We start from the raw sequence: 25790 nt of genomic DNA, 5'->3' as shown, positions 1-25790 counted from the left end.
AAAGAGACACATCACTCCATTAAAAGCAAGTTCATAAGCAAGTGTTAATCCCCATGCAATGTAGCATTTATCATTTTTCATGCAAGTGCTCATTCCAAGAGGATTATCACTTCCCCATCCTGCCCTCTGGCTGACTACACAGGGCAGAGAAATTCTTTATCCCATATGGAAGGGGAGAGGGAGGTTGGAGGAAGCTGTGATCTCCAGCTTCCAGTTTTGCTGTAGCTACTCCAAGTTGAAAGTGGGAAAGAGCACAGGCCAATGTTGCAGCAGTTGCTCTTCAATGAGAGTATAGATACGGCTTCCCAGAAGCTGTCTAGCAATTAGTAACACATGTCATACTACAAAGATGGGGAGGGAGGCGGGGGGTGCAAGCACTCTTGGCTAATGTCTGTACAGATCCTACCAACCCGCCCGACTGAATGGTCAGACACTCCTTTGATTTGTCGACACACAGAGTAGTTCATTTAAGCTTGATTAAAACGATTCTATTTGAAACTCCTCAGATATTAATAAGTGACACAAATCAAGTACTGTAAGCACCGTGCTACAGCTAAGATCTGTGTATATAAATCCACTTGTGTAAGTTTACGAAATTTGAGCCGCCTTTCCTAATTAGATACGCACTTTTCTAAAGAACTGCCCTTTGAGGTGTAAGTAGCTTAGACAGAAACGTATTTTAGGTGAAATTATATTAGCTACAGAATACTTTTGCTTTCCTTTGGGGCATAACATCCTTACCTCAGACTCGCATCTCTCCTTGCAGAAGTTACAGACTGCATACAGCTCACCTGGGTGCTCTTATACAACAGATCTACTCATCAACCACGTAATTGTAGGCAAAAGACACGCAAAGACAGAAGTTCTAGGCTAAATGGTGTGTCAAACCCATCACAGAGACAATCAGAATATTATTTTGTAACATGCCATACATACATAAAGTCAAAAGCACTGCATATACAAAAGCAGCTAGCTAATAATGCTGATAATTTGTATCTACCATCCTACATAGCTCCTTAGAGATAAATGCTGCAACAAAAACTAGATTACACGAATGACATCTAGTGGACATACCCTTCCATAACAATCCACTCTCCATCCGAAACTCTCACGAGCTTCACACAGTAAAAGTGAGCGCCTGAACATCCCTAAACAATGGCAAGCATTTTTTTGAGGCTTTCTTTTTTACTTATTTGTTCGGGGTTTTGTCTTCATAAAGTTAACATTACCATGTGGACATGCTTTAATCTCTTCTGTGCTCCAAGAGAGACTATTGATCACCATAAATCACCAGATCCTCAAATTCTTAAGGAAATAGAGCCTTAACAGATTGTGAACACTGCCGAAGTTCTTGCCCACTTCAGTCGCTTAAATTCATTCCTTTGTGTTTCACTACCCATTCCTAACCTGAAAGACCTGATTTGTCCTGCTATACAATACCTTGCACAAGGGATTGTAGTGGTTTATTAGGGTTTCTAGCTAAAATGGCAATACAAATTGCTATTCATATATGCAGGATGATTATGCTAGGAGTCATTGAGTGATACTGTTGCATACAGATTTCCGAGTTCTTTTTGGACTGTTTAAACATGTTTCAGCATTTGAGGGGCTGCACTGCATAGTTATACAATGACTATGAAAGATATTTTCAGAGAAGGAAAAGCAAAGTTTATTCTTCTGCCCTGGATCCGATAAGCAGATTAGAGAAAACCAGTGATCCAGCTGCAATCAATACCTTCTCTATAAGCCGACAGATGCTACTTTCATCACTTTACAACCAGCTACAATTTGAAGAACAATCTACTGATCAGGGCTCTGTTATGCTGCCCTTCCTAAGAATTCCAATTTGACACAGATACAGGAATCTGTAATGTTCAGTAATGCTGAAACATGTTTGGAAGCAAACCATGCTGCTGCAAATAATACAAACTCGATCCCCCATCCCAGCAACGGACAAATGTGGAGGAAGCAATGAACATCATACGGAGAAGACAAGTACATTCACTAACTGGGACTGAACATCAGTGCACCTTGTGTTCTGACCCTGGTTTCATTAGTGTTCTTCTCATGTGACCACAGGCAAGTGACACACTAATAATCTTAATGTACACTCAGTATAAATACATATATAAGTTTAAAAACATATGTAAGTACATATATAAGAATGTTTTATGATGCCCACAAAATAGACTGTGACATTTCTCCAGAGGAGAGCCAAACTAAGACAGTTTCAACTATCAACTATAAATCCTTAATAATTGTAATTACCCATATCTGGCTTGCAAACTGAAAGTATAAGACACATTAAGAAATATCTTGTAGGCACTGCTTTAAGTCGAAATGTGTAGGGGGATTTCCTTCAGGGGAGAAAAATATATCAGATTTTAAATCAAAAATGCATTTTATTTCCATCTGAAAAATTCCCATGTACAAGTAATAAGCTGTCTATTCTATGTGCATGTAAGGTCAGCTTCTTTAAATTGCTGTCTCAGTCAAAGGATAGGAGGTATATGAATGAAATTATAACTACATCTCACATTATACACTGAGTACGTATTCAAAACTGCCTAAGGCAAACTGACTGATTTGGTTTCCAGACAGCTGCTCTATCCAGGAGAGAGGTTTGAAAACTCACTGAAGGACAATCACCAGAAAGGTATCAATATCATCAAATCAAACAAGAATTCGTTCCTTATAAATGGGCAGATTTCTACCCAGATTCCTGCATACGATTACTATACCTTTTCACTGATTAAAATGGCAAGGAAACAGATTTCCTACTGTATCACTTCTTATCAAGCAGAGTGGTCCCTCATAATCACAGTCAGACCAAAACGTTTGCGTAGTCAGTTGTTACTCTACAGTAAGACACTTCTGAAGTATCTAGTAAGGAAGTCTACAAATAGAAAGTTGTCCAAAAAGAAAGAAAAAACATCCTGCAAATGGTACCTTTGTTTTCTTGTTTTACAGAGTCCAGGATGACACAGGCCTTTCCAGCCTCTCTCTTTCCTGTGCCTTGTAAGATACAGACAGAAAGGAAGCAGCCAGTTAACAAATCTATAGGTAAGTAGTTCAAAGAGATACACTAGGCCACTAAAGTATTTGGGAGATTGATTATTCATCATATGAGTCAAGACATGTACCTTGACGATGGTCAAACTTCTTTGGAAACTAAAACCATACAGTGCAAGAGAGCACAGAGTCTCTATTCAGTTAATCTGTGATTACATTTAATTTTCATGTCAAATGGGTAATGCTTTCAGTAGTGATACTTCACTGCTTAGAACAATGTAGGACAGTGGGCCCCAAAGGTAGCCCCATAGTCTAGGTGACTATTAGGTGCATAAGCTTCACACAGTAAGAAGGGTCATCTTGCATTTCCTGAATCTGAAACTGCCCCAAAAAAACCCTCTATTTTATTTCTTTCCTGTGCAAAAGTTCCATCTTCTCCTAGACTGAGCCATTACAGAGCAGAATGATCTTTTGTAACATCCATTTTGGACTTAGGAAGGAGAGTTTCATGCACAAAACAAAATTCTCGGAACAATCCAAGTTCTATTCTTTGCTGATTTTGATTCCAAGACACATTAACTGCAGACCTACCTTTATAAAACCACAGAAAAGAAAACATCTACACATCACCATTCTGGAGTAGGAAAAAACAACCCCAAAAAAAAAAACCCAAAACCCAAGAAGAGTAATGAAAAGTTCTGTGCAATTCTCCAGAGCTAAGTAAGGAAAGTTGGTACACATTGGGCCTTTGTGTGAAAAGCATCTCTGCCAGATGAATCAGGTAACTAAGAACCTCCTGCATTTCTCTGTGATGAGACATGAAGAGTGAGGTTTTCTTTGTAAGACTCTTGGATAGGATGAGATCCCACAGGCAAACAGCATGAGATGCAAATGTTAAAAACTATTCAAAATTTAAAATAAAAAACTATGACTATACACATCTTCCAACTACCTTGTATCTTTCACTCCCTTGTGAGCTTATACTTTAATTCTCATAGAATTGTAGAATCACACAATGGTTTGGGTTGGAAGGGACCTTTAAAGCTCATCCAGTTCCAACCCCCTGCCATGGGCAGGGACACGTTCCACTAGAGCAGGTTGCTCCAAGCCCCATCTAACCTGGCCTTGAACACTGCCAGGGATGGGGCAGCCACAGCTTCTCTGGGCACCCTGTGCCAGCGCCTCAGCACCCTCACAGGGAAGAACTTCTGCCTAATGTCTAATCTAAATCTACCCTCTTTCATAACACATTTCAGGGCTTGACAGAAAAAAATTCCTCATATGAAGGAAATTTTATGCCTAGCACAACAAAAAGTTAATCCTTAAAGAATCTGCGTGATATTCTAATATAAAACACATTAATGTAGGGTCTGATAAGTTATGATGATAGTTATCCTGTGGTTTCAATTTCTGTGCAGAATATTTGTACCCTTTGCATATTCAGGAAATACGCTGAAGTACACTTGAGAAGACCCTGTAAGTTTTAGGACTTAGGACCAAAGCTGGAACAGAAATACTACCAAATTGACAGAGGTTTTCATCATTCTGACTTGAGTTAAAGCAGCCCTATGCCTTTTGCTCAAAGTCTGCCTTTGAAAGCACTGCCCAGTTGCCCGGGTGTCTGATGGCAGGGTGATGAGCTGCCACAGGAGACATCCTGTAGACATGCAGGTCACAACAGACTCTCTGGAGAGTATCTATTCTGAGTCGGGCAACACGGAAGACAAAAAAATGAGTATCTACATCTTACATGTGGTACAAGCAAGACAGCTACACTGCTGAAACCACAAGAATGAGGGAAGACCTTATCGCCCCCAATGAAAGACAGTAATACAACTTCTTAGCACACTTATGTAAACCGGATGCTTTTAAGCCCCTGATTTCCTCCGGATAATCATGGAGCAGCTGTATCTAAACAAGGTGTCTCATTATAGAAACTTGTTTAAAAAAATTGCACTAATTACGCTGAAGATCCAGCCCAGAACTCAAGGCTTGTGTTTTAACACTTGAAACCAAGCAAACTGGCATCTGATTACACGCACCATCACAGGATTAACCTATTCAATCTACACTGCTCTGATTAAAAAGCAGATAGGCTCAATGTAGATAATTTCTCATGAAGGATTCAGCACTCAAAAATCTATCCCTGATTTTGGCTGATTAGAATCTAGAGTTCTTCACCTTTGCAAAGTTCACCTCCATTGAAAACCGATGGCAAACCTTTACAGACAGCTTTGCAAGGACCCTGAAAGATGTTGTACACTCCAAAGAAGTTCAAATCCTTTTCTTTGGGTTCTGAGAGTTCTGTGTCGATCACACCACAGTCAGCACATTATCAGCAAAAGACAAAAACCTGACAAGAGTATAAACCCCCTTGCACACCAAACTTTGCATCTGTTCCGCTACGAGCTTGTTGCTCAGACCAGATCTAGATTTTCAAAGGTGCTCTGTTTCTTGGCAGTTTCAGGAAAGAGAAAACCTAGCTGTCCATTAATGCTTAATTTTCATGTGTCTAAATACAAGGAATAGTAAGAAAGGTCAATCTAGAGAACACACTCAGGGACAAATTATCCTGCTAGTTTTCCAGTCAAGAAGCAATAAGGAATTCAGCGAAATTACAGACACACTCAAAGCTAATTTCGGCCTTGCAAATAGAAAACAACAGAGCCATTTGCAAAGATATTATGAACAAAATTTTTCAACTGAAGCTCAATAAAATAGAAATTACAATAGCACTTGGTATACACTGAATGTGTTAAATACGGCATCAGAACACTTACTGCAACAACTGTAAGGAAAAAAGCACTATTTATGTACACATTTCAGATGCTTTCAGCACATTTTTTATCACATTTTGGTCTATACTCTGATCAGACTTCTGTCCCAAGGAAAGATGATGTAAATGACTTAGATTTTCCCTTTTTAATATCTATAAAAGGCTCTCTCATATTTACCCAGCCTTCCATGATTTAACATAGTCTGACACATTTTGGCAGAACTGTAGGCCCTGTATCACTTCAAAGTTATAATTTACTACCTGTGTGAAAACTCAAAATAGAGCAAATGAAAACAAAATGAAGTTGAGGACATAAGAAAAACCACCAACAGTTCGCTACCACATACCCAGTTCTGAAATACAGAGAAATTCAATTCTCTGAAATGTGTTTTTCATTATTTGAACAAATTAAAGAGTTCACTTGCACAAAAGATCTTGAAACACACAAAAAAAACCCAACCCAAATCCACATTTATTAGTAAAAATTAGCATCATGATAGTCGCATATTAGTTTAGTGAGCAAAAGACAGTATATTCAATAACTAGGATGAGGGAAGAAAATCAGGTATCAGTGTTGTGCTCTAAACTGTTTTACTAACGAGCTATGGAAGCAACTATAAAAGCAGTACAATAGCAACAGTGAGGGTTAATTCCAGTTTCTGAAGTGCTTTGCAGTGTAAGTATAGCTTATGTTAGTCAAGCAAAAAATAAACTCTAGAAAGCATAATATACTTATGGTTACAATCAGAATTATAACCATGCTAGCTGATGGAATGTTAACAGATGAGCCACAAATACACACACACAAACTCCACCCATAGTAAGTCCACCCTAATTACTGTTTCATGAACAAGAAAATTCATATCAAAGTTGTTTACAATACTGAGGTAATATTTCAAATATCTACTACAGAAACAGCATTCAGAAACACAGGAACCATAGTTTAGGTAGGATTTAAAGAAAAGTTATTTATATATTGACTTATCTAGAATAAATGAGAACTAAAACAACCTCCATACATTTTGCATATCTATAGAGCTGTCTATGAAAAAAGAAACACAGGACGCTTTTCATTTAGATTGTGGAAAAACAAAAGGCAAAAGGACATAAAAGAACAGAAGTTTCATTTACTCAGCCAAATGCAGTGTGCTGAAGATAAAACATTGTGTTTAGTCAGGTTTGGTTTTGCTTATACAAACTTCAGACACTTCAGATCTGTTTTATACTTTCAACATCGTTAAGTTCAAAAAGCACTGCACCAAAAGGTCACAAAATGGAAATACAGCAGAATGTAACTATTTGTGTAGTGGATGCCTGGTTACAGTGGGTCGGTCATTCAGAGCTGGTTCTAGAGAACATGGCTGTACTACTGCATCATGCCAACCAGAGAGTAGCATGTTCATAGCTGAAACAACACTGCAGGATGAAACTCATGCTTAAAGAAAGAGACACAGAATCCCCCCATCAGTCTGAGATGACGTGCAATCAGTGCTAGCTAATTCATAACAATACAGTGGCCTATGCAGTGATACTGGAAAAATAGATGTAACAAACACCCTGGTTTTGGTTTTAGACCTGCGGAGGCCTGGCTGTGACACTAGGCAGTGATGGAAGATTTTTGCTTCAGAGTTACAAGCAACAGATCTTGTAGTATTATAAATCTCCACCATCTTCACCACTGGGCGGAAGCGAACACCTCCAGTTTCCCTCACTTTCTCTAAAAGAAAGGAGATAGTAAAGAAACTGAGTGGTGTTTAGGTGCAGTTCTCCCAGACAAATGCTGGGAACTGTCCCTCTCAGGATTCAAAGGACTCCATCCAGAAATTAAGAAATCTCTGCCTAGCTACTTGCAAACATGCCTATTTGATGAGAAGTACCAAAAATTATGAAATAAAGAACAGATTCTTTAAATGAAACATACGCCCAAGTCTCCAAAAGTTAACGTGACTTCTATCAAGAACACAAAACGGTCAGCTAGAAAAGAACAAAATTTTCTCCGATTACTGGAAGAGTTTCCCAGACTACCCAGAAGTAAGATAAAACCTCCAGTATTTTTTTTTCCTGTGCTTGTTTATATGATGAAGGTCATGTTATTTTAAGGAATTTCAACCCTTCATTAGATCTAGCAGACTATGAGTTCTGCTGAGGAGATCTGAGGTCTGGTTAATCCCTTTTGCCAACCTGTTGTCTCACTGAGCCACAGTGATTTGTAGCAAAATCAACAGAAGATTACAAATCTGTAGACTCTCCCATGGTCATGGTCATTTTGGATTGTTCTTGTAGACTCACTAAATAAAATTACCCAAATTCACAGGCAAAAGATTTCAGTTTATAACTGTATGGAAGTCAGGTAACCCTTTGAAAAGAAAAAAAGCTTTTTCTGTCAGGTGAAAACCAATCGAGTCATCACACCAGCTTTAAAGTCATCCGATTTCAGCAAACACCTTTGATCTACTTCAGTGTTCTGTTACTAATCTTCCGCTGCCGAAGAAATATGCAAAATGCAGAAATGACAATGAACAACAGAACCTTGTCCTACCTAGACACAGACATGTTACAGACTACAGCAGGTCATGGGAAAGGTAAGTCAGCTCTCAATCTCATAATACAAAAAATCATGAATTTCAAGAGCAAGAAAACCTAATGCTTTCTGCTTACCTGATACGGAACAATACTCCCGTGAGCAGTACCCCAGCGTTTTCCTTCGATTTTGCAATTAAGGTAATTAGCTGCTACATGAGTGAGACATGCAACCTGGAAATGGAGAAAAAGTACTCAGGAAAGCTGAAACTTCATGGACAACTTCGAGGAGATTGCTGTCTATTTATACGTGTTTCAGATACATGAGTTAAAATATCTGTCGCAAAAGTATCCTTTATATATTACAAACACTTTTCAATATGAAAAAATCAAGCTACATCTATATGATGGAAGTGCTTGTGTAAGCACAACCCAATAACACATGTTCTATAACATTAGTAATGCTAGACAAATCTAACCCTGAACTACCCTAATAAGATGTAAGACAGTATTACCCTAAATATTTTGCAGAACAGTCAACTGTAGCGAAGAAAAAAACCCAGTGTCTCGTCCAAAGCCTAGTGGGAAGCATGATGGATTTGTGGGATACAACTCACCATTTCCTGAACCTCAATCCCATGCTTAAATCACAAAGGCTTTTTCTCAGTTACAAGATTATCTTTCTGCTTTCTCCTATGCTTCTCATTTTACGTGTCCAAGCTACGGAAAATACTTCTGAATTCTTCAGCTCCCCACATGTTCTGTAATATTAATTAAGTGGTAGGCCTTGATAAATCATCTGCCATTAGAAGATAAGGAGAGATTTGTCAAGTTATTAGTCAGACAGAGAGGACTGGGAAAAGATTAATTTTGTGAAAAAAATGGCATGCTAATTTAGTAACCACAATTTGAGGGGTTAAATATATAGTGTGTAAGCATGAATATATATTAAGAAAAAGAAATTTAACATTTATGATGCAATAATTCATGAAAATCAGTGGTTCTGTTATCATAGAATCATAGAACAGTTAGTGTTGGAAAGGACCTTAAGATCATCTAGTTCCAACCCCTCTGCCATGGGCAATGGCAGACTCTTTTCTCTTATTTCTTCAAGAGAATATAGTATATATACATGATTATAGCAGAACCCACAGAACACAATAAAGCACCACAGTTAGCATGCAAGGTTATCAGTAATTCACCAGAAACAATGTATTTGATTTATGCTGTTAACTAGGTGTGCCAGTAAGTGCAACTTACTGCCTAAACAACAGGGCATGTGGTCATTTTTTCAAATAATATTATTTTCTTTCTTTTTTTCCCCTAGATGGAAGAAATGTTCTATGATGATCCAAGTGTTCACACTATTCTCTGCCTATTCATCAGTCTAATCTACAACAAAACATGCAGTAATTAATTCAGAGTTCACCAAATTCCAATATATGAATTATATCAAAACTTCTAGAAAAAGAATATAGTTTCCTTTTCTTCTCCTTTCTCCGTATTTGCTTAAGAGGCAATATGACTGTGTCACTCTCACATTTAAAGCAAATATTTAACTGTACACCACTGATACAGTGATTTATTCCAGCAGAAAACCTAGGAAAAAATACAGCAAATAAAAATCTAACTGCTGCCAAAAAGTATACCCATATATGCTGACTACAAACACAATGCCTTATTCCTGAGTACTCTTGGAAAACACTTTGTAGTTGGATTTCAGCTGGACTTTATTATAGCCCAGTGTCACTTCATTCAGCTGAAACGCTGAACAATGTCTAGTCTGTCCTTCAGCCCCAAGGAAAATATCAGCAATTAAGGAAATGGAGCTGGGACTACATAGAAAGAACTTTTTCTTCTGGTTTGCAACTTTCCTCAGCAGCATAGAATGAAACACACCGTTATTTCAGAGAGAATTTAATGAGTCACAAACGTGTGTTACTGATTAATAACACATACCCTAGACCCATCGTTCCTGTCATTTTTCAGTTTGGGGTCACACTCCATAGTGATATTTTTTCTGCAACAGCAAATGGCTTTGCAATGGTGATGAAATACTAATCATTAGATATTCTTCTGTATTTGTGTGTGACACTACGCAGCTGCTATATTCCACACAAATTTCACTGACAGGTAGGATGCATCCAGTACATCAGGCTTTTACTTTTAAAGACAAAAGAATGCCCCCTGTGATATATGCATTTAACTTTGCACATTTCTGGAAAGAAACATTACCCCAAACTTTACCCTGGAAGGGACACAGTGAATTAAAACCTAGGGAAACACAAATCCTAAGATACTGATATCAAATAGAATGGAGCCAAGATTTCACTCCATTTATTTGCTTAAATTCTACACTGTAGAAATGGAGTTATTAGTTCCATATCTGAAATTCTTCACAAGTATCTAACTATCCCTTACAGTTGTTAAGCAAACTGCTGAACTATAAACATAAGAAAAGATATCCTACCCAAATATTTCTATAGATATCATACAGAAAACAGTGTTTTCAACAAATGTCTATTTCTCCAAATTCCCCTGTACTTCAATACTCAATGAGAACCTCTCTGCTAGAGACACTTCTTGCAGTACAAGTATGTATAGTACAAACAGTCTCTCAAAATGAAGTTTGGGTACCTCTGTATTACATAGTCAGTTAAGTATTTTTACATCTATATTTAAAACTGCTTTCCTGAAACCTTATAGACCCATTTCTTTTCTCCTTTAATTAAGAACTAATCCTTAGAAGTAACCCATGGACTTGTAACATTAAAGCAGATGTAATACAATGATACAGACATCTCTGTATTCATTTGCTTGTAGAGACAGATCTATGCACCATAAATATGTATTATCAAATATCTACAGATGTTTCTTTATTTCACTTCAATGAGGAGAACACACACTTCAACATTCCTTTCTGATATTACTGATGACGGCCAAATCACATATTTGTGTTACATACTTACTTAAACCAGAACAAAAAGAAAGCTGCATTAAGGCCTGAAAAGTTATGCCCAGCTTATGATGGAATCAGACAGATGGGAAACAAGATATTAAAAGCCACAAGGTCAGCAGACAAAGAGAAGAGACAGAATTTCAGAAGATGTTTTTTCAAGATAGCACATCAAACATAATTTATTACAATGAGTTCACTGAGTCAATCAATCATTTACATACAAGTTCAACAAGTGCGTGTGTATAAGAAAAGAAGACAGGTAACTGGAAAGAGGAGAAAAGAACATTTTCATTATATTCTTTACTTTCTTCTCCTTCCAATTTTGTGTCTGTTTTCCTGACACACAGCTTAACAAGGCTTTGACTCTCAGCCAAGTTCAATTTTCCCCCCCTCATGCTTTGCTTACTTTTTCTTATAGCAGCCATGTGGACTGTATTTTAGGAACTTTGAGACACGGGCATTTTACAGGAGCACAGATAATTATTTTATACTGTACTACTGAACTAGTAACCCAAATATTAATTTATAACTTAGTAGGAAAAATTATCCTGCAAAATGTCAGTGCCTTCTGTTCTGCAAAGGCCAAAAGCATTCCACTTAAACCTTCTCAGTACTTCTGGAGAGATGGAAGAATGATCTTTACAGCAGAAAAATTTAACAAAAGACCATAATCCTCATTTGGTATACGCTAACAAACATCTCAAAATCATTGGATCCTATACTGGTATTTACCTAAAGACTGATTTTACTGGTTTACATGTTTTCCCCCTCCATGTTGCAACAAATAGTTTAACACCAATAAATCAACGTTTGAGACTGATTAATTCTGGTTTTGTGGTTACCCCCGTCACCCTCCTCATTTTTATATTTCTATCAAAGCTGCTTCCATGCACACATGCATGAGGTGACCCTTGGCTTTTGTTTCTTATAATCTCAGACTGGTTTGGGTTGGAAGGGACCTTAAAGCTCATTCAGTTCCAAACCCTTGCCATGGGCAGGGACACCTTTCACTAGAGCAGGTTGTTCCATGCTCCAAGCCCCCCCATCCAACCTGGCCTTGAATACTGTCAGGGCAGTGTCTCACTACCTTCGTAGTGAAGAATTTCTTCCTACTGTCTAAACTAAATCTTTTCAAGTGCTTGTTGTTTTAGGGGTGGGTTTTTTTTACATTAAAAGAACATCAAAACCCTCAGTCTCTACGAAGAAAACCCTACTCTTCCAGTTAAGTCTAACTGCATTCAGCCACGAGACTTAATGAGGGTAGAAATAAGTTCTTACTGATCTACAACCACCCCACTGCTGCACTGAGTGCACTTTGAGGAGGTCTGCCAAAACTAACTAAAAATGCAAGACTACTATCATGTAGAACAGGGCTTACTATTAAAGAGTCTACACTCCCTTTAGAATATGTCTGCAGCCACATTATGAACACTGAGCTCTGGGTAAAAAAAAAAGGTTTTCTTCTCGGTGACACTGATTTCTGTTAATGTGAACCTCTAGGAAATTATCATCAATTCATCTTTCACTAAAAAAAGCTCTTCCCACTAAAGCATCAGCAAATGGTATAATCCCAGCCATAAGTACAATCTTATGAAGATAAAATCAAATCCTTAATGACAACTACAATTTTAGAACAGGTTTCATATTAGATCCTGTCTTAGGGCCTTCTAACCAGTCACTTAAGCAGGTGTTCAACTTTGTGCCAGTAATGACACACACTTTGTGGAACTTGCTGATTAAAGTTAGCCACTCAATCAAAAGGCACACATCAAATCACAGTCACAGAAATGATGTTTCAGGAAGTGCTTCATGAACTGGAAACAAAAAACAGATGCAATGAGGAAAAACAAAGGTAACGTATTTGAAGACCCTGTCTTGAACACAGATTCTCAGAGGGAAAGAAAACGAAAGTTTCCACACTTTCACGTGACCAATTGTTTAGAATTTCACTTTTCAGTGTGAAAATGATGGCTGAATATTTTTGCTTTATAAAAGAAAATAAAGTTTAAACTACATAAATACAGACAAAATGAGGCAGCTCCAAAAACACAAGGCACTTGCCTAGCAGAGAACTGCTAACCGAGTCCATTGAAATACAACAAGAAAAAGAAATGATCTACAAATGATTTTTCTAAATGAGCTACTCAGAGCTTATCAAAGACCAGAACAAACGCTTACTTCTGCGCTTCCCACAGCATGGCTGTCACACACTCCTGATTACATTTTCTTGATGAAAATAAAGTTCTAATCAGCTTTTTTCTGAAAGTGTAACAAAAACCCCTACTACTTCAACTACTGAAAAGCTCCTGTTTCAGATTCAGGACAGCACAGGAACAACTCGAAGGAATCTGTCACCTAAAAAATCTATTAAAGAGAATGTTCAGTTTAAAAAAAAAAACACAAAGAAATCCAAAGTTAGTCTGCACGCTCTGTGCAAGATCTCGGTGCACTTATACACACATATCTTAATCATATAGTCCTATACTGGTTTTCTATTGAACTTCTGACTCATTTTATTAATAGGTATTTACTGAATATTTACTTTTAGCTTATGTAGGAATACACAGCCCAAACACTCTACTGAATCTCCTAGAGAGTCCCTACGAGCCTTTACGCACATCGTATGTCATCCACGTTGCACCTTCTGCCACCCTGAGTTCCTTCCCTGAAACAAGGGTGATTCATCTGCCAGAGTTCAAGTTTCCACTCCAAAGAACGAAGGCAATGAGTTTCTCAGAGGGAAACAAAAAAAAAACCCAACCCATCAACGTACTTTCCCATAACTTGTTCCTGGAAACAGATGAATCATTTTAATAGTAACTTTGAAAACAAATCACTTTCTGGCAATTCCAAGACGTGGAAAATTCAGCCAAAACAGTAAAAGCTTTGGCAAAGTTATAAAAACTAAAATCAGACTCTGATAACAGGCGTATCAGACAACATTAACTCTAAGTGACATTTAACTATAAATGACATTTCCTCAAGTCTCCATCTTCTCTGGAGGAATATATAGCCACTGAAACATTAAATGCATTACGTTCTGAATTTTCACACAGCTTTCCTAAGTCCAGGAAAAATGTAACAGAAAAAGTTTCTTCTGCTACATTTTATGCAGTTTTTTAATACTATAACACATTTTCTTATACTATTTCTTAATTACAGCCTTTCCCACCAAGAACCTATGCATTTAATATGAATTACAACTCATCTGTTTTTTAATTCTATGTAACAATGACTGGTTGTGTTTCACTGCTTAGAATCACAGAATGGTTTGGATTGGAAAGGCCCTTAAGATCATTCAGTTCCAACCCCCTGCCATGGGGGCACCCCTAGTGTGAAGGACACCTCACACCAGACCATGTCCATCCTGGCCCTGAACACTGCCAGGGACAGAGCACTTACCGCTTCTCTGGGCACCCTGTGCCAGTACATCACCACCCTCACAGTAAAGAGCTTCTTCCTTATATCCAACCTGAACTTCCCTGTCTGAACTCTAATAAAACAGCCCAAGTGCTCAGATTGGCTTCTATTCATGCAAAGAACTGCAAGCATCCTTGAAAAACAGAACAATCTGAGTTGTGGAAGGTGTGCCCAGGTAGAGGAACTCTGCTTAGTGACTGAGCTCCAGGAGGAGGTGAGTAGGTTGAGGAATATGCAGAGAGTGCAAAAGACAAGCTGGAGGGAAGAAGACTGGTCTGGGTGAACAGAGAGTTGGTTGGAACTCAGGCAAAAAAGGAGAGTTTATAAGCTTTGGAAGAAGGAGCAAGCCACTCAGAAGGACTACAAGGGTGCAGTTGTGAGGTTATGCAGGAGGAAAATTTGAAGTGCCAATGCCCAGCTAGAACTTAACCTGGCTGTTGTCATAAAAGGCAACAAAAATGATTCTGTAAATACATTACCAACAAAAGGAGGGCTAAGGATAATCTCTACCCTGTATTGTATGTTAGGGGAAATAGTGACAAAGGATAAGGAAAAGGCTGAGGTACTTCATGCCTTCTTCGCCTGGGTCTTTAATAGTAAGACCAGCTGTTCTCTGGCTACTTAGGGACATGGTTTAGTGGTGCACTTGGCAGTACTAGGTTAATAGTTGGACTTGATGAACTTGAAGGTCTTTGCCAAGCTAAACGACTCTATTCTAAAAACAGTAGCTACACTTGACAGCTGAGAATGAAAAGAGCAAAACATCAAAATCTGTTTGTCTGGATGTTATTTTTCTCATATAAAAATTAATTACCTGTGAGGACAAGCATCAGAATAAACACAGCAATTTTTCTTAATATTTGTAATAGGGCCCTATCCAGAGGCTCCAATTTGGATGCTACATACACTTTGTGAAGGATTCTATTGTTTTATTTAATCAGTAATAGGATGCCTTTCCACAGAAAGCTTCCAACACCCAAAAGAAGCTGTATTAAGGCACTTTTCACTTTGAATCTTCAGACTAAAAACAGTGTCATTTACAATGAAAACATGCACACACCTAAACATCTACAGCACTCAACTTTTTGACTCCACATTTATCAGCATTAATACTTGCATAGAAAAAAGCATCTTACGTGTGTTTGTCTGTTCTTTACAATCTCAATTTCATCTTATCTGTGGAGAACTGTCCTCCACAAAAACAACAGTAATTTCAACAGTCTGTGCTGCAGCAGCGCAAGCAAGTAGGTTTACAGATTTTGTTCATTTGATACATAGGGAGGCACATGCAGAAACCAGCCACTGCTATTCGGTTGGGTGAGAAATGTGCAAATATTCCTATCATCACAGCCAAATCTCCTTTGGTCATAACATTACTAAACAGAAAAACACTGGCATTATTTGTAACACAAAGATCTCTGGAAACTACCCATTAAGTACTTACCTGCTAATGCACTACAGGGACAACACAACAAACAAATCCATGCAATGGAATGAAACGTCTGAAACAGGATTTTTTGCAACACACAAAGACTGTATTACTGAGCCACTGCAGCAAGAGAGGTACCATTCAATTGTCCCAGTGCAGATGTGGTTCATCTACTATGTTATTAAACAGCATACAAGTCAGAGAAATGTGGTGCAAGGCTCTATTTGATTTGAGAAATAAATGGGTTACTGTTACCAATAAGTGGAGAGTCAAAATATGGTGCTTCTGCCGTAATGACAATAAATTTGTAAACGATTCTCTGAAGAAAGTTTTTCCTTAATCGATCTAAATATTTAAATAATACCACAAAAAACCCAGAATACCATATTACACAGGAAGCTCGAGTGAAAGCAACTGCACCTGATTTTTATCAGTGAAATCTAGTACAACAAATACTCATTCCAGAGATGGCAAAGGATTATTACAAGTAACCGAATTCTGACTTTCAGGTAGAGTTTAATGGGTATCTGGTTTTGAAGTCATAAACAAGATTCTGAACAGTCTTTTTTATAGCTTTCACTATAATACATACCTAATGAATTATGACCTCTGGCCTAACAATATGCTACTACTCCTAAGGGTCTGTCATTTAACTGATGAGCCAGAAACAATACAGTGCTAATAATACAAACATGGAGAAACACAGTCATAGCAGCGGAGCTCCATCAGACCAAAAAGAACTCATAAATTCATTTCAGCATTATTCTTTAATTCACAGTTTTTATGGATTATAATCTACAGAGAATTTCCATCAGGGCTCTGAAGCAATCAAACCAAGCAGTGTTGACATGTTAGCTAGCATTCCATCAGTATACCCCAAAACAACATAGTTGTTAATAACATTTACTAGATTTCCAGAGGTTCAACAGCACATAGAAATCAATTGTTTTCCCAACTTAAAACTTTCCATGACATAAACTTGAAACCTCTTCCATCAAGTTACAGCCGTTTTCCATGCTATTTACATAAATAAGTAGCGCACAAGGTGTTCAAAGGTCCTGTCCAAATTTGATCAATTTACTGAATTACTACTGAAGGTTTCTATGAATTTGGAGAGAGAGGTGAGCTTCTGGGGTACACTAAAAGTGCTTTTTCTGCTGCCAGTTGGTTAAACTTATTCCTGTTTCTTTCGAACTACTCTGGTTATCCTTTTTCTCTCAATACTTAGCATGATTCCGAAATATGATCTGTTGGTAATAAAACTATAACAAACATCTTGATTCCATTTCCAGAATTACACCCTTATTCAAAGGTCATCTAAATAATAAACTCATTAAAGGAAATGTCTTCCTTTGTCTTCAAACTCTCTTACCCATTCCAGATAGCCATTTTCTATTTTTTCTGTGTATTAAAGGGGCACACATTTCTATCTCCTTCGTAGCCTTTCTGTAATTGATGACAGAGGTAGTAGCTTGACACGGGAAAATGAAGCTAACACATTCAGGATTAGTTTCATTACCAAAGGAACAATAGCAGCAAAGACAAAAAGACATAGAATTTACTGTCAGATCACAGCTCTCTGGGTATGTCTTCTGTTTACAGAGCAAAGAAAGCCACTAAATAAATCCAAGATCCAGTTGGAGTATGATCTACCAACGACTTTTTGCATAACTAATCATTAGAAATCACAACACACATTCCACAGAGGCTAATATTAAATTGAGTTACTGTCATGGTAGTATGGTCTTCTGGTCTATTCAATAAAATGCTAGCTACTTTAAACCCTGAGGGATAAGTTCTGTTCTTAGTTATACTGATGTCCTCAGTGGAAAATATCAAGAATAGTAGCCAAGAAGAGCGTTTAATGCACAGCACATATTTAAAGAAATGTTCACATTGATTCAGATTTTATTATCTTTCCATATCAGAGCTGTGCAGTGAAGAAGACAATGGCTCCATACAGTGCATACACAATTATTTATCATAACAGAGATTAAGAATAGTGTTTTGCAAAGACGATGCTTTATAAGCTTGTAAAAAGGAAACACTTATTCAAACCATACGCAAAACAACTGTGTAAGAGTCCTCCTAGCTGGCCTCCAAAATCACCAGCAGCAATGACCTCTAAATAAAGCAGATCTTCTTTCTGCTGTCAGTCTACTCGCAACTCTCAGTTAGGCAAGCAGAGAAGCAACAAGATGCAGTCAAGACACCCGAACAGTATTTTAGTTCCAAGATCGGTATTTCTCATAGAACTTGCTGCTCAAGAACCCTGTGATGCATTTATATCCTACAAGCAGCTTGTAAGTGTTACCAGTCTAAAAGATATGTTATAAAAGCCCTGAAGAGAGAGCATTAAAAGCACCTTAAATAGATAAGCCTTAAAGACAATCATCTTGAGGAAAAGTGGTGCAGAAATAAAACCTAATAGCTTCTAAACCTCACCATCATCTCAGAAAACTAAGTAAAAACTAAAGCACACAGATGGAATATAGAAAATGATTTATACCACTTTGCTCAGTTTTTCTAGGGTCACTTCAAATTTTTGAGGAGATGAAGCGCTCACTATGGCAAATACAAACTACAGCATATTAACGAGAAGCAGAGAAATGTCTGATGAACAATCATATAATACAAACAATATTAACCACATTATCCTGTCTGTGGAATCTGGGGAAAAAAAAAATAAACTCCAAAATTACAGAAATGTAAAATGTAAAATACTTCTCGCAGATTTTCAATCCAAGAGAAACCAGCTTATTACAGTATTTGTCGGAGCCTGGTTGTAATTAAATACAGGAAGGATATTAAAACTTCCAAGAGATTTTTTTTTTTAAGCCACAACAGAAGAAAAGGCACAATTGCATAATTGGAACCAAATCCAAAACCCACTTCCTTCTTATTTACTAGCATCATCTAAAGGACACTATTTAGATGCTGAAAGGTCTGGAGCTGGCAACTGTAAATCATCTACAAGTCAAAAATTTCAAAGGAGTTGTATGACATGGGTTAAAAGTTTATAGATGAGAGATATAGAAAGTTAGTACTCACTGCAAAACCACATCCTAGCGGTCACCATATCTCTCTTGTCAGTAAAACCCTAGAATTCTATTTTGTTGTGGGGAAAAAAGCCTCTTTGGTAATAATGAGCTGCTATAAAGCTATAGGGCAAATGTGTTTGATATACAGAATTTGAAAGAAAGCTGTCTTTTTAAGCTATTGTACAAATAACATTTCTTTAGAGCACATTTGGTTCTGCACAGACCAGTTAAATACTACACAAACTTGTCAGTCCGTGGGATGTTTCTTTAAAAAGCTTCAGATCATTTTTGTAGGCAGTAGAATTCAGTTCAATGCTCTTTGTCATTAGCCTATCTGTGCGGGCAATTAATATCAGAACCATCTTCCAGCCCTGAAAAAGAATAAATCTCAAATCCTGGTGCAGTTCTACATGGCATACAGAAAAATGACAGCACAGATGTAGATGGGCATGGACGTGCTGTAAAATAAAACAAGCTGTTTTCAGGGATTTAAGTGTTTTAACCCCTGAGTTTCCTTTTTGAAACAAAGTGATTCTATGATCAACACTGCCCAATGAAGACATATGTCATACTTCTCAGTTTAGATGAAGGGATGGACTAAAGGTCAAGCATGCTGCTATATTAGCACATGAAATACTGACAGAAGTTTCATCCAGGTCCCTGCTGTTGTAACACTTCTCTAAGGAGGATGTTTCAGTAGTGCTTTTGTTTTACAAGCAGAAAGAAAGATTCCTTTCTCATTAAAAATTACTATATTCCAGTGAAACTCACACTGAAGGAAAAGTTACCATGATGCATTTGACCTCAGATCCCACCATTAATCAGCTGCAGTAAGAACCTAACAAACTAAAAATCTACAACATTAGGGTCCTCATCGCATTGGCAGCACCCGTGAGAGACTTCAGAAGGCAATTCTTTTTAAACATTAATCACATGAGGAAGAGCTAGCTTTAGATATCTCAGCTTGGTATGTAAAACCATAATCCCTTTGAAAGCACAGATCTTTCAGGAGCCTGATCGTATCACAGTAATCATCTATCTTTCCTTTAAGAAAAACATTACCAGCAGCAGTACTGCAAGAGCAATTTTCTCCTTACATTCATTTTTACATTTAGATAGTACACTTGCCCTTAAAGACTGACAAGTAACAGCCAGTTTTGCAAAAAGAAAGAAAACAAACCGGGAAAGCAAAATGTTCTCAGAGAGACTCAGCCCTCAGTTATTTTCTTCTTCATTTTAACACATTTTTTAAATGGGATTGATCACACGGGTTTATTTTTGGTACCCCAGCACCTCATCTGTAAATCTTTCCTTCCAATTTAATAGTTGTTCTCATTACCGCGTTGGGCCAACAACCTAAAGTTAATTTGGACTGAAGCAAAAGGGTTATCTAAAAGAAAATAGCTGATTTCTGAATGAAAGCTTATACCCACACTCTATTCCAAAATACCAACTTATTTCAGTTTAATTTAGCCAACACTGAAATAAATAAAACCTTATCTTGCAATAAGAATGTGCATGTATGGAAATGCTGCTTAATAAGTTTTAGGTAACCATAATTTGATAACAAACATGAAATGACTTAATGTTTACAAGGAAAAAAAGAAATCACTAAACTGTCCCTTCACAATTTAGTACTGCTTCAGGTAAGCACACAGAAGTCAAATCACCTGTCTGCTTCATTCACTAACACTTATCCAGGTTCTCATTCCCTTCCTTTTCTATGTCAGTGAGAGCCCTAAAAGATAATGATGGAAATTATGCAGTATGAGAACACTTCTGTGCCTAGCCAGATCTATCCTACCCAAGGAAAAAGATGGTGACAAAGTAAGGTGGAATAAGAGTTACCCCACCACCTAACTTAAACTCTTCCTACTTTCAGCATTCAATAAATATCAAGTAATAATCAAGAAGGTTCCACTAAAAAAATAAGTCCAAAAAGTAATGGAATAATGAATCAAAAATAACAGAATTACTCTCGAAATTAACAGAAATTACTGGAAGTCCCTTGTCCCTTTAGTAAAATCAGAAATTAAAAGGATCAAGAAGTATCCTTTTATGATCCTATGATCCATTAAACAAACAAAAAAAAAACCAAATTTCCATATATATACAAGACATTCAGTAAGAGCTTAACATACATCTAAAATAGTTTTCTAAACTGCTTATTACATTTTTTCAAATCCAGACACAGAATTTACAAATACACGTAAGTATGATGAAGAGTTCAGTCCTTGCAAACATTTCTGAAACAAAGTAAAAAATCTTTGTTGATTTAAACAAGAACTTCCCCTCCTTCCCCACTCTGATTTCAGGTATTTAAAGAGCAGTAGGTATTAAAACAAGAGCAACCTCAAGCATTAGTCTGAATCGTTCTTATCATACAACGACAGAGATGGAAGGGATCTTTAGAGGTCATCTTTTCCAACCTCCTGCTCACACCGGAGCCAACTTCCTGCACAACAGGCACCCTGTCAACATGTACTCACATATCACACACTATCTCCCAAATGAACTCAGGTATAATGTAAAGAAAAATACAACTGAATAAAGAATAAAATAATGGAGCACTGTAATACCTTTGATGAGTACTGCATACAGTTTTGATGCATATTTTAAAATGGAACCAAAAATTCCCATGCATGATATACACAGTTGCTATGAGCAGGTACCTAAATAAGCCAGATAAACCATCATCCAGTCATACGCAGCTCATATAAACATCACTTTCTTTTTCTGAATGATAAATCATTGCACCAATGGTGCTTAAATGTTCAAGGATAATTTAGTTTTCCTTATTTGTGGTATATGGTATACCTTCCATGATCAAACCATCTTTTGTCTTTACAATTTGATGAGATTTGTCTTTAACGTGCCTAGAGAAAACACTGCAACTTCAAGCTTGCTTTACACTTGAACTCCCAGAGGCAAAAGGCAGACCTCCTGGATTATATCACTTTGACACTTGGGAGATAATTGATTACTCACGGTGATTTTGCACAAGTCATTCAGTCACTCTGGTAGTATTATTACCCAGTGCCACAGCCTCCCTTCCTACAGTGGTTTCATCATTTATGCTTGTCTATCTCAAACTATTACAGCTGTTACTTATAATCTCAGGGATGCTATAAAATTCAATTAACCCATATTTTCAAAGAACATGGAGGTCCTTTGTGAAAACTAAAACCCGAAGTTAATGTAGTAGTAACTATAACCACATTATATAAAATGGTCACTTACTAGAGTGGCAGACTAAGGAAACTGTCACTAACAGCATTACTGTTGTCATCAGTTGTACTAACTGATCTGCATTAATTTATGTCAAAATAGTATTATTAGGTTCAAACATCTACACAACTAAAAGCAATGTTTAAAACCCATACCTGAGACGACAAGAGATTGCAGTCAATGTGCAGTCCTTTCCCCGTCTTATACCTCTGAAGTAAACCAGCCATAATTGCTCCATAGGTATACAACCCAGTAGCAAGATCAGTCATGGCTACTCCTGCTCTAACTGGCTCACCATCCTAAAGAAGAGAAGAAAACACCCCAAAACAAAGTAAGACAAACAATAAACAAAAAAAAAAGGGGGGGGGAGGGAGGGAGGTGAGAAAACACAGGCAAATTATTACTGATATAGTACATTTAACACCAGACTCGTGAAAAAAGCGTTTACATGTTTTGTCATGCCAAACTGAAATGAGAGCATCCTTGAGTGAACTGAAGTATAAAAACTACCACTGAAAACCAGATATTCTTACAGTATCTACACAATACTAGCAACTTCGTGATGCTGCAGAATGCAAGTTGTGAATGATTTATTATGCTATTTTTGGCCCTAATAACATAATGCTTCTACTCACCAATGCAAAAAAAAAAGATACTGTTAGAGACAAGAGAATCCAGTGAAAACTTAACTTCATTATGCCTAGAAGCCAAAGGTCTAAAAGACTTCCACAGTATGCTGACCCAGTTCATGTGTGTTTGAAAGGAAGAGCCATATTGCTTTGCTCTTCTCACTCTTTTTCTCCCTCCTCTTCTGCCACCTCCTTCCCTCCAACCAGCTTTGTTTTGTTTACCCATGTACACATTACATACACAAATGCACACAAATTCTTGACCTCCTGACCAATAATCACTGGAAAGTTGTTGGTTCAGATAAATTTTTTCAGCAGGTCATCCTCTTTTCTGGCACCAAGGGACAAATTTTCATTTTACATCGTGTATTTCAGAACTTGGCTAATTAAAGGGCACAAAATATAGCCCTTCTGAAATCAATGGCAAAAGGAACTAATTCTAGTCAAATTAGGCTTCTACATAGGAAAACTGCTTCTTCTGAGATGTTCTCCCATTTCCCACTCAGAAAAGTCTGAGGTCAGATGCTCAGATTCTGCCTTTAAGTAGTCGTATCTATACTGCTATATAGAATCATACATTAAGCTTGCAAGAGAGTTATGTTCACACTCTGCAACCCGTAATTCCACAGCAGTCCATACTCCTTTTTGGTCTTTCTAACAACATCCATGAGTAGCTGCCATTTGTCACTCTTTTATCATCCTATAATGTCCACCTGTGCCATAAACCAGTCTGTGACAGGATGCACAACTCTAAGTAGTGTGAAATGGATTCATTCCGGTTTTAATCTCTATCCTGCAGAACAAGGGATATGAAGCTGCTTTATATGAAGGATAAATCTACACAGACATAGAAATAACCTTCCTTTAGAAAGCGCTTTTCACAGCATCACAGTACTTTTGTGTAGTTAATGTTATCCTAGTTCCCTGAGCAAAGTAAAGATTGATACAGTAGCTTTCATTCATTGTTTTATCAGTAATAAATACCGCTACCGTCCCTGCCAGACAAAAGTGGTATTAATGTTCTGGGAGAAGGATAAGATGTAGCCCTAGTCAGAGAGAAAGCGCTTTAAGCAATCAAAGCTGCCATCCAGGCTCAAGGGCTGTGCTGAACCCCAAGCAGGGACAGCACCAGGACCTGCCCTTTGTTCATTTGAAAACATGAAGATACACTTGGGTAGAGCAGACCCTTTTTTTCTCATCTCTGTGTTTTGCTATTGCTCAAGCTTACCACCAGTTTACACTTTTATTCCTATTTTTTGCTATTTGCCAAATTCCTTACAATTTGTCAGCACATTCTGGCCCAGAGATAGCCACAACTTCCACATCTTGGAAGCTTCCTTTCCCAAGTATTTTTGTGTTTATTTTTTTACCCACTGACACAATTTTTCTTCCCCAAATTACATTAGTAATATAAAAATTATCCATTAAAAATGAAAATTGTTCTGAAATGACATCCTTAATAAAACCATTCTAACTCCAGTAGTCCTTACAGATGGGAAATAGCTGCTGAAGCTAATATGAACCAGCAATGGCTATATTTTTATAACAGCAATGAGCTATATGCCGTGTGTGCTTTTTGTTGCAGTTGGTTTGGTTTTAAGCTGAAGAATGGCCCCTCTGGTATTGTAGAACCCATTCATGTCTTGCTGTCTCATGTTCAGTAAAAGAAAGATGTTTCTTTAGCAAGCAAGAATGCACCACTATAGAGATACTCTACCAAAAACTGCCTGTAATAATCCACTTGGAAATGGAAGAGGATTTGTATCCAAATTGGGTTTTATTTAATTGATTACAAGCTATTGCCTCAATGAGTCATAGAAATTTTCAAAGGGATATTCATCTGGCACTGATGTATCTGAATATATTAAGAAAAAGCTTTCAGTTCATCAAATATAAAATTGGAATGTAGTTTTTAAGCAGGAAATATCTATAAATTATGTCATCCAAGACAATAAAAGCGTCATCGACATAAACTTCATCTTTTTAGCATGTTTTAATTTATGTAAAGAAACACTGAACGTGGCCTAAAACAACCACTTTCAGTCAAAATGGGTTTGTGGTACACATTTACACAAAACAGATCTCCCACAAATGCAAATGTTCAATAAACACTTTGGAACTTCAAGTTACACAGGTGCCCTACACTTCCAATACAGAGGTAATCAAGTACAGGGTAAGAGTTTCAGTTCTATGCAGGTTTCTACACAGAAAAACATGGTTTAAAGATTGCATTCTACTGTGCGCTGCATGTCTCTGTTTTTATAAAACCAGCAAAAAACCACACTAGCACAAATGCAGTTGTTTGTGCCTATTCTGCAATACTGCAGAAGCTGTAGCTTGATTTTATGGTTCAGAGCTCTGCTCGGAAGCATTTCAAGGTAATCAACATCGTCATTTCAGTAGCAACTATTGCCTAGCAAAAAGGGATAAAAAAGGCAAGCTATTCAGAATTTCTTCATGCAGGAATCCTCATTCAGAACTTAAAAATCAGATGTATAAAGCATATGACCTTGTTTTCCTTTAAAGAGACTTACACTGTGTGCCAAATGTGATATTATCTCTTTCGTGCACTCTGCGCTTGTATTACACTAAATTTATCACTTTAATAAGAAGATACTTTGGATAAAATACACACATTTTAGTCAGAAAATTCTGCCCTATTCTACTGTGGTCTCTTAACCGCTTCAAAAATTAGTGTTACATGAAATAAGCTACTGAAGAAAATGAATGTTACATATGTGACAGACTTAATGAAGGTTGAAGTTTTGCTCCAATC

At 37.3% G+C, this 25790-nt stretch overlaps 1 protein-coding gene across 3 annotated transcripts in view; it reads right to left on the bottom strand.

Annotated features, from left to right (window-relative positions):
• Positions 1-25790, bottom strand: part of SUGCT (succinyl-CoA:glutarate-CoA transferase) — a 309260-nt gene that overhangs the window by 241348 nt on the left and 42122 nt on the right. For all 3 annotated transcript variants that reach the window (XM_061374866.1, XM_061374868.1, XM_061374867.1), the window contains 2 exons: positions 22541-22684; positions 8447-8542 (listed from right to left, as the gene is read on the bottom strand). In XM_061374866.1, the coding sequence (XP_061230850.1) occupies positions 8447-8542; positions 22541-22684 (240 nt within the window). The remainder of the gene's footprint in view (positions 1-8446; positions 8543-22540; positions 22685-25790) is intronic.

The sequence above is a fragment of the Neopsephotus bourkii genome, unplaced genomic scaffold (assembly GCF_033783945.1).
Source record: "Neopsephotus bourkii isolate Nb327-2 ecotype Australia unplaced genomic scaffold, CSIRO-AGI_Nbou_v1 NB_1655, whole genome shotgun sequence".
In the NCBI taxonomy this organism is placed as follows: domain Eukaryota; kingdom Metazoa; phylum Chordata; class Aves; order Psittaciformes; family Psittacidae; genus Neopsephotus; species Neopsephotus bourkii.
The sequence above is the reverse complement of the archived record's forward strand: the minus strand, read 5'-3'. Positions and strand labels throughout refer to the sequence as shown.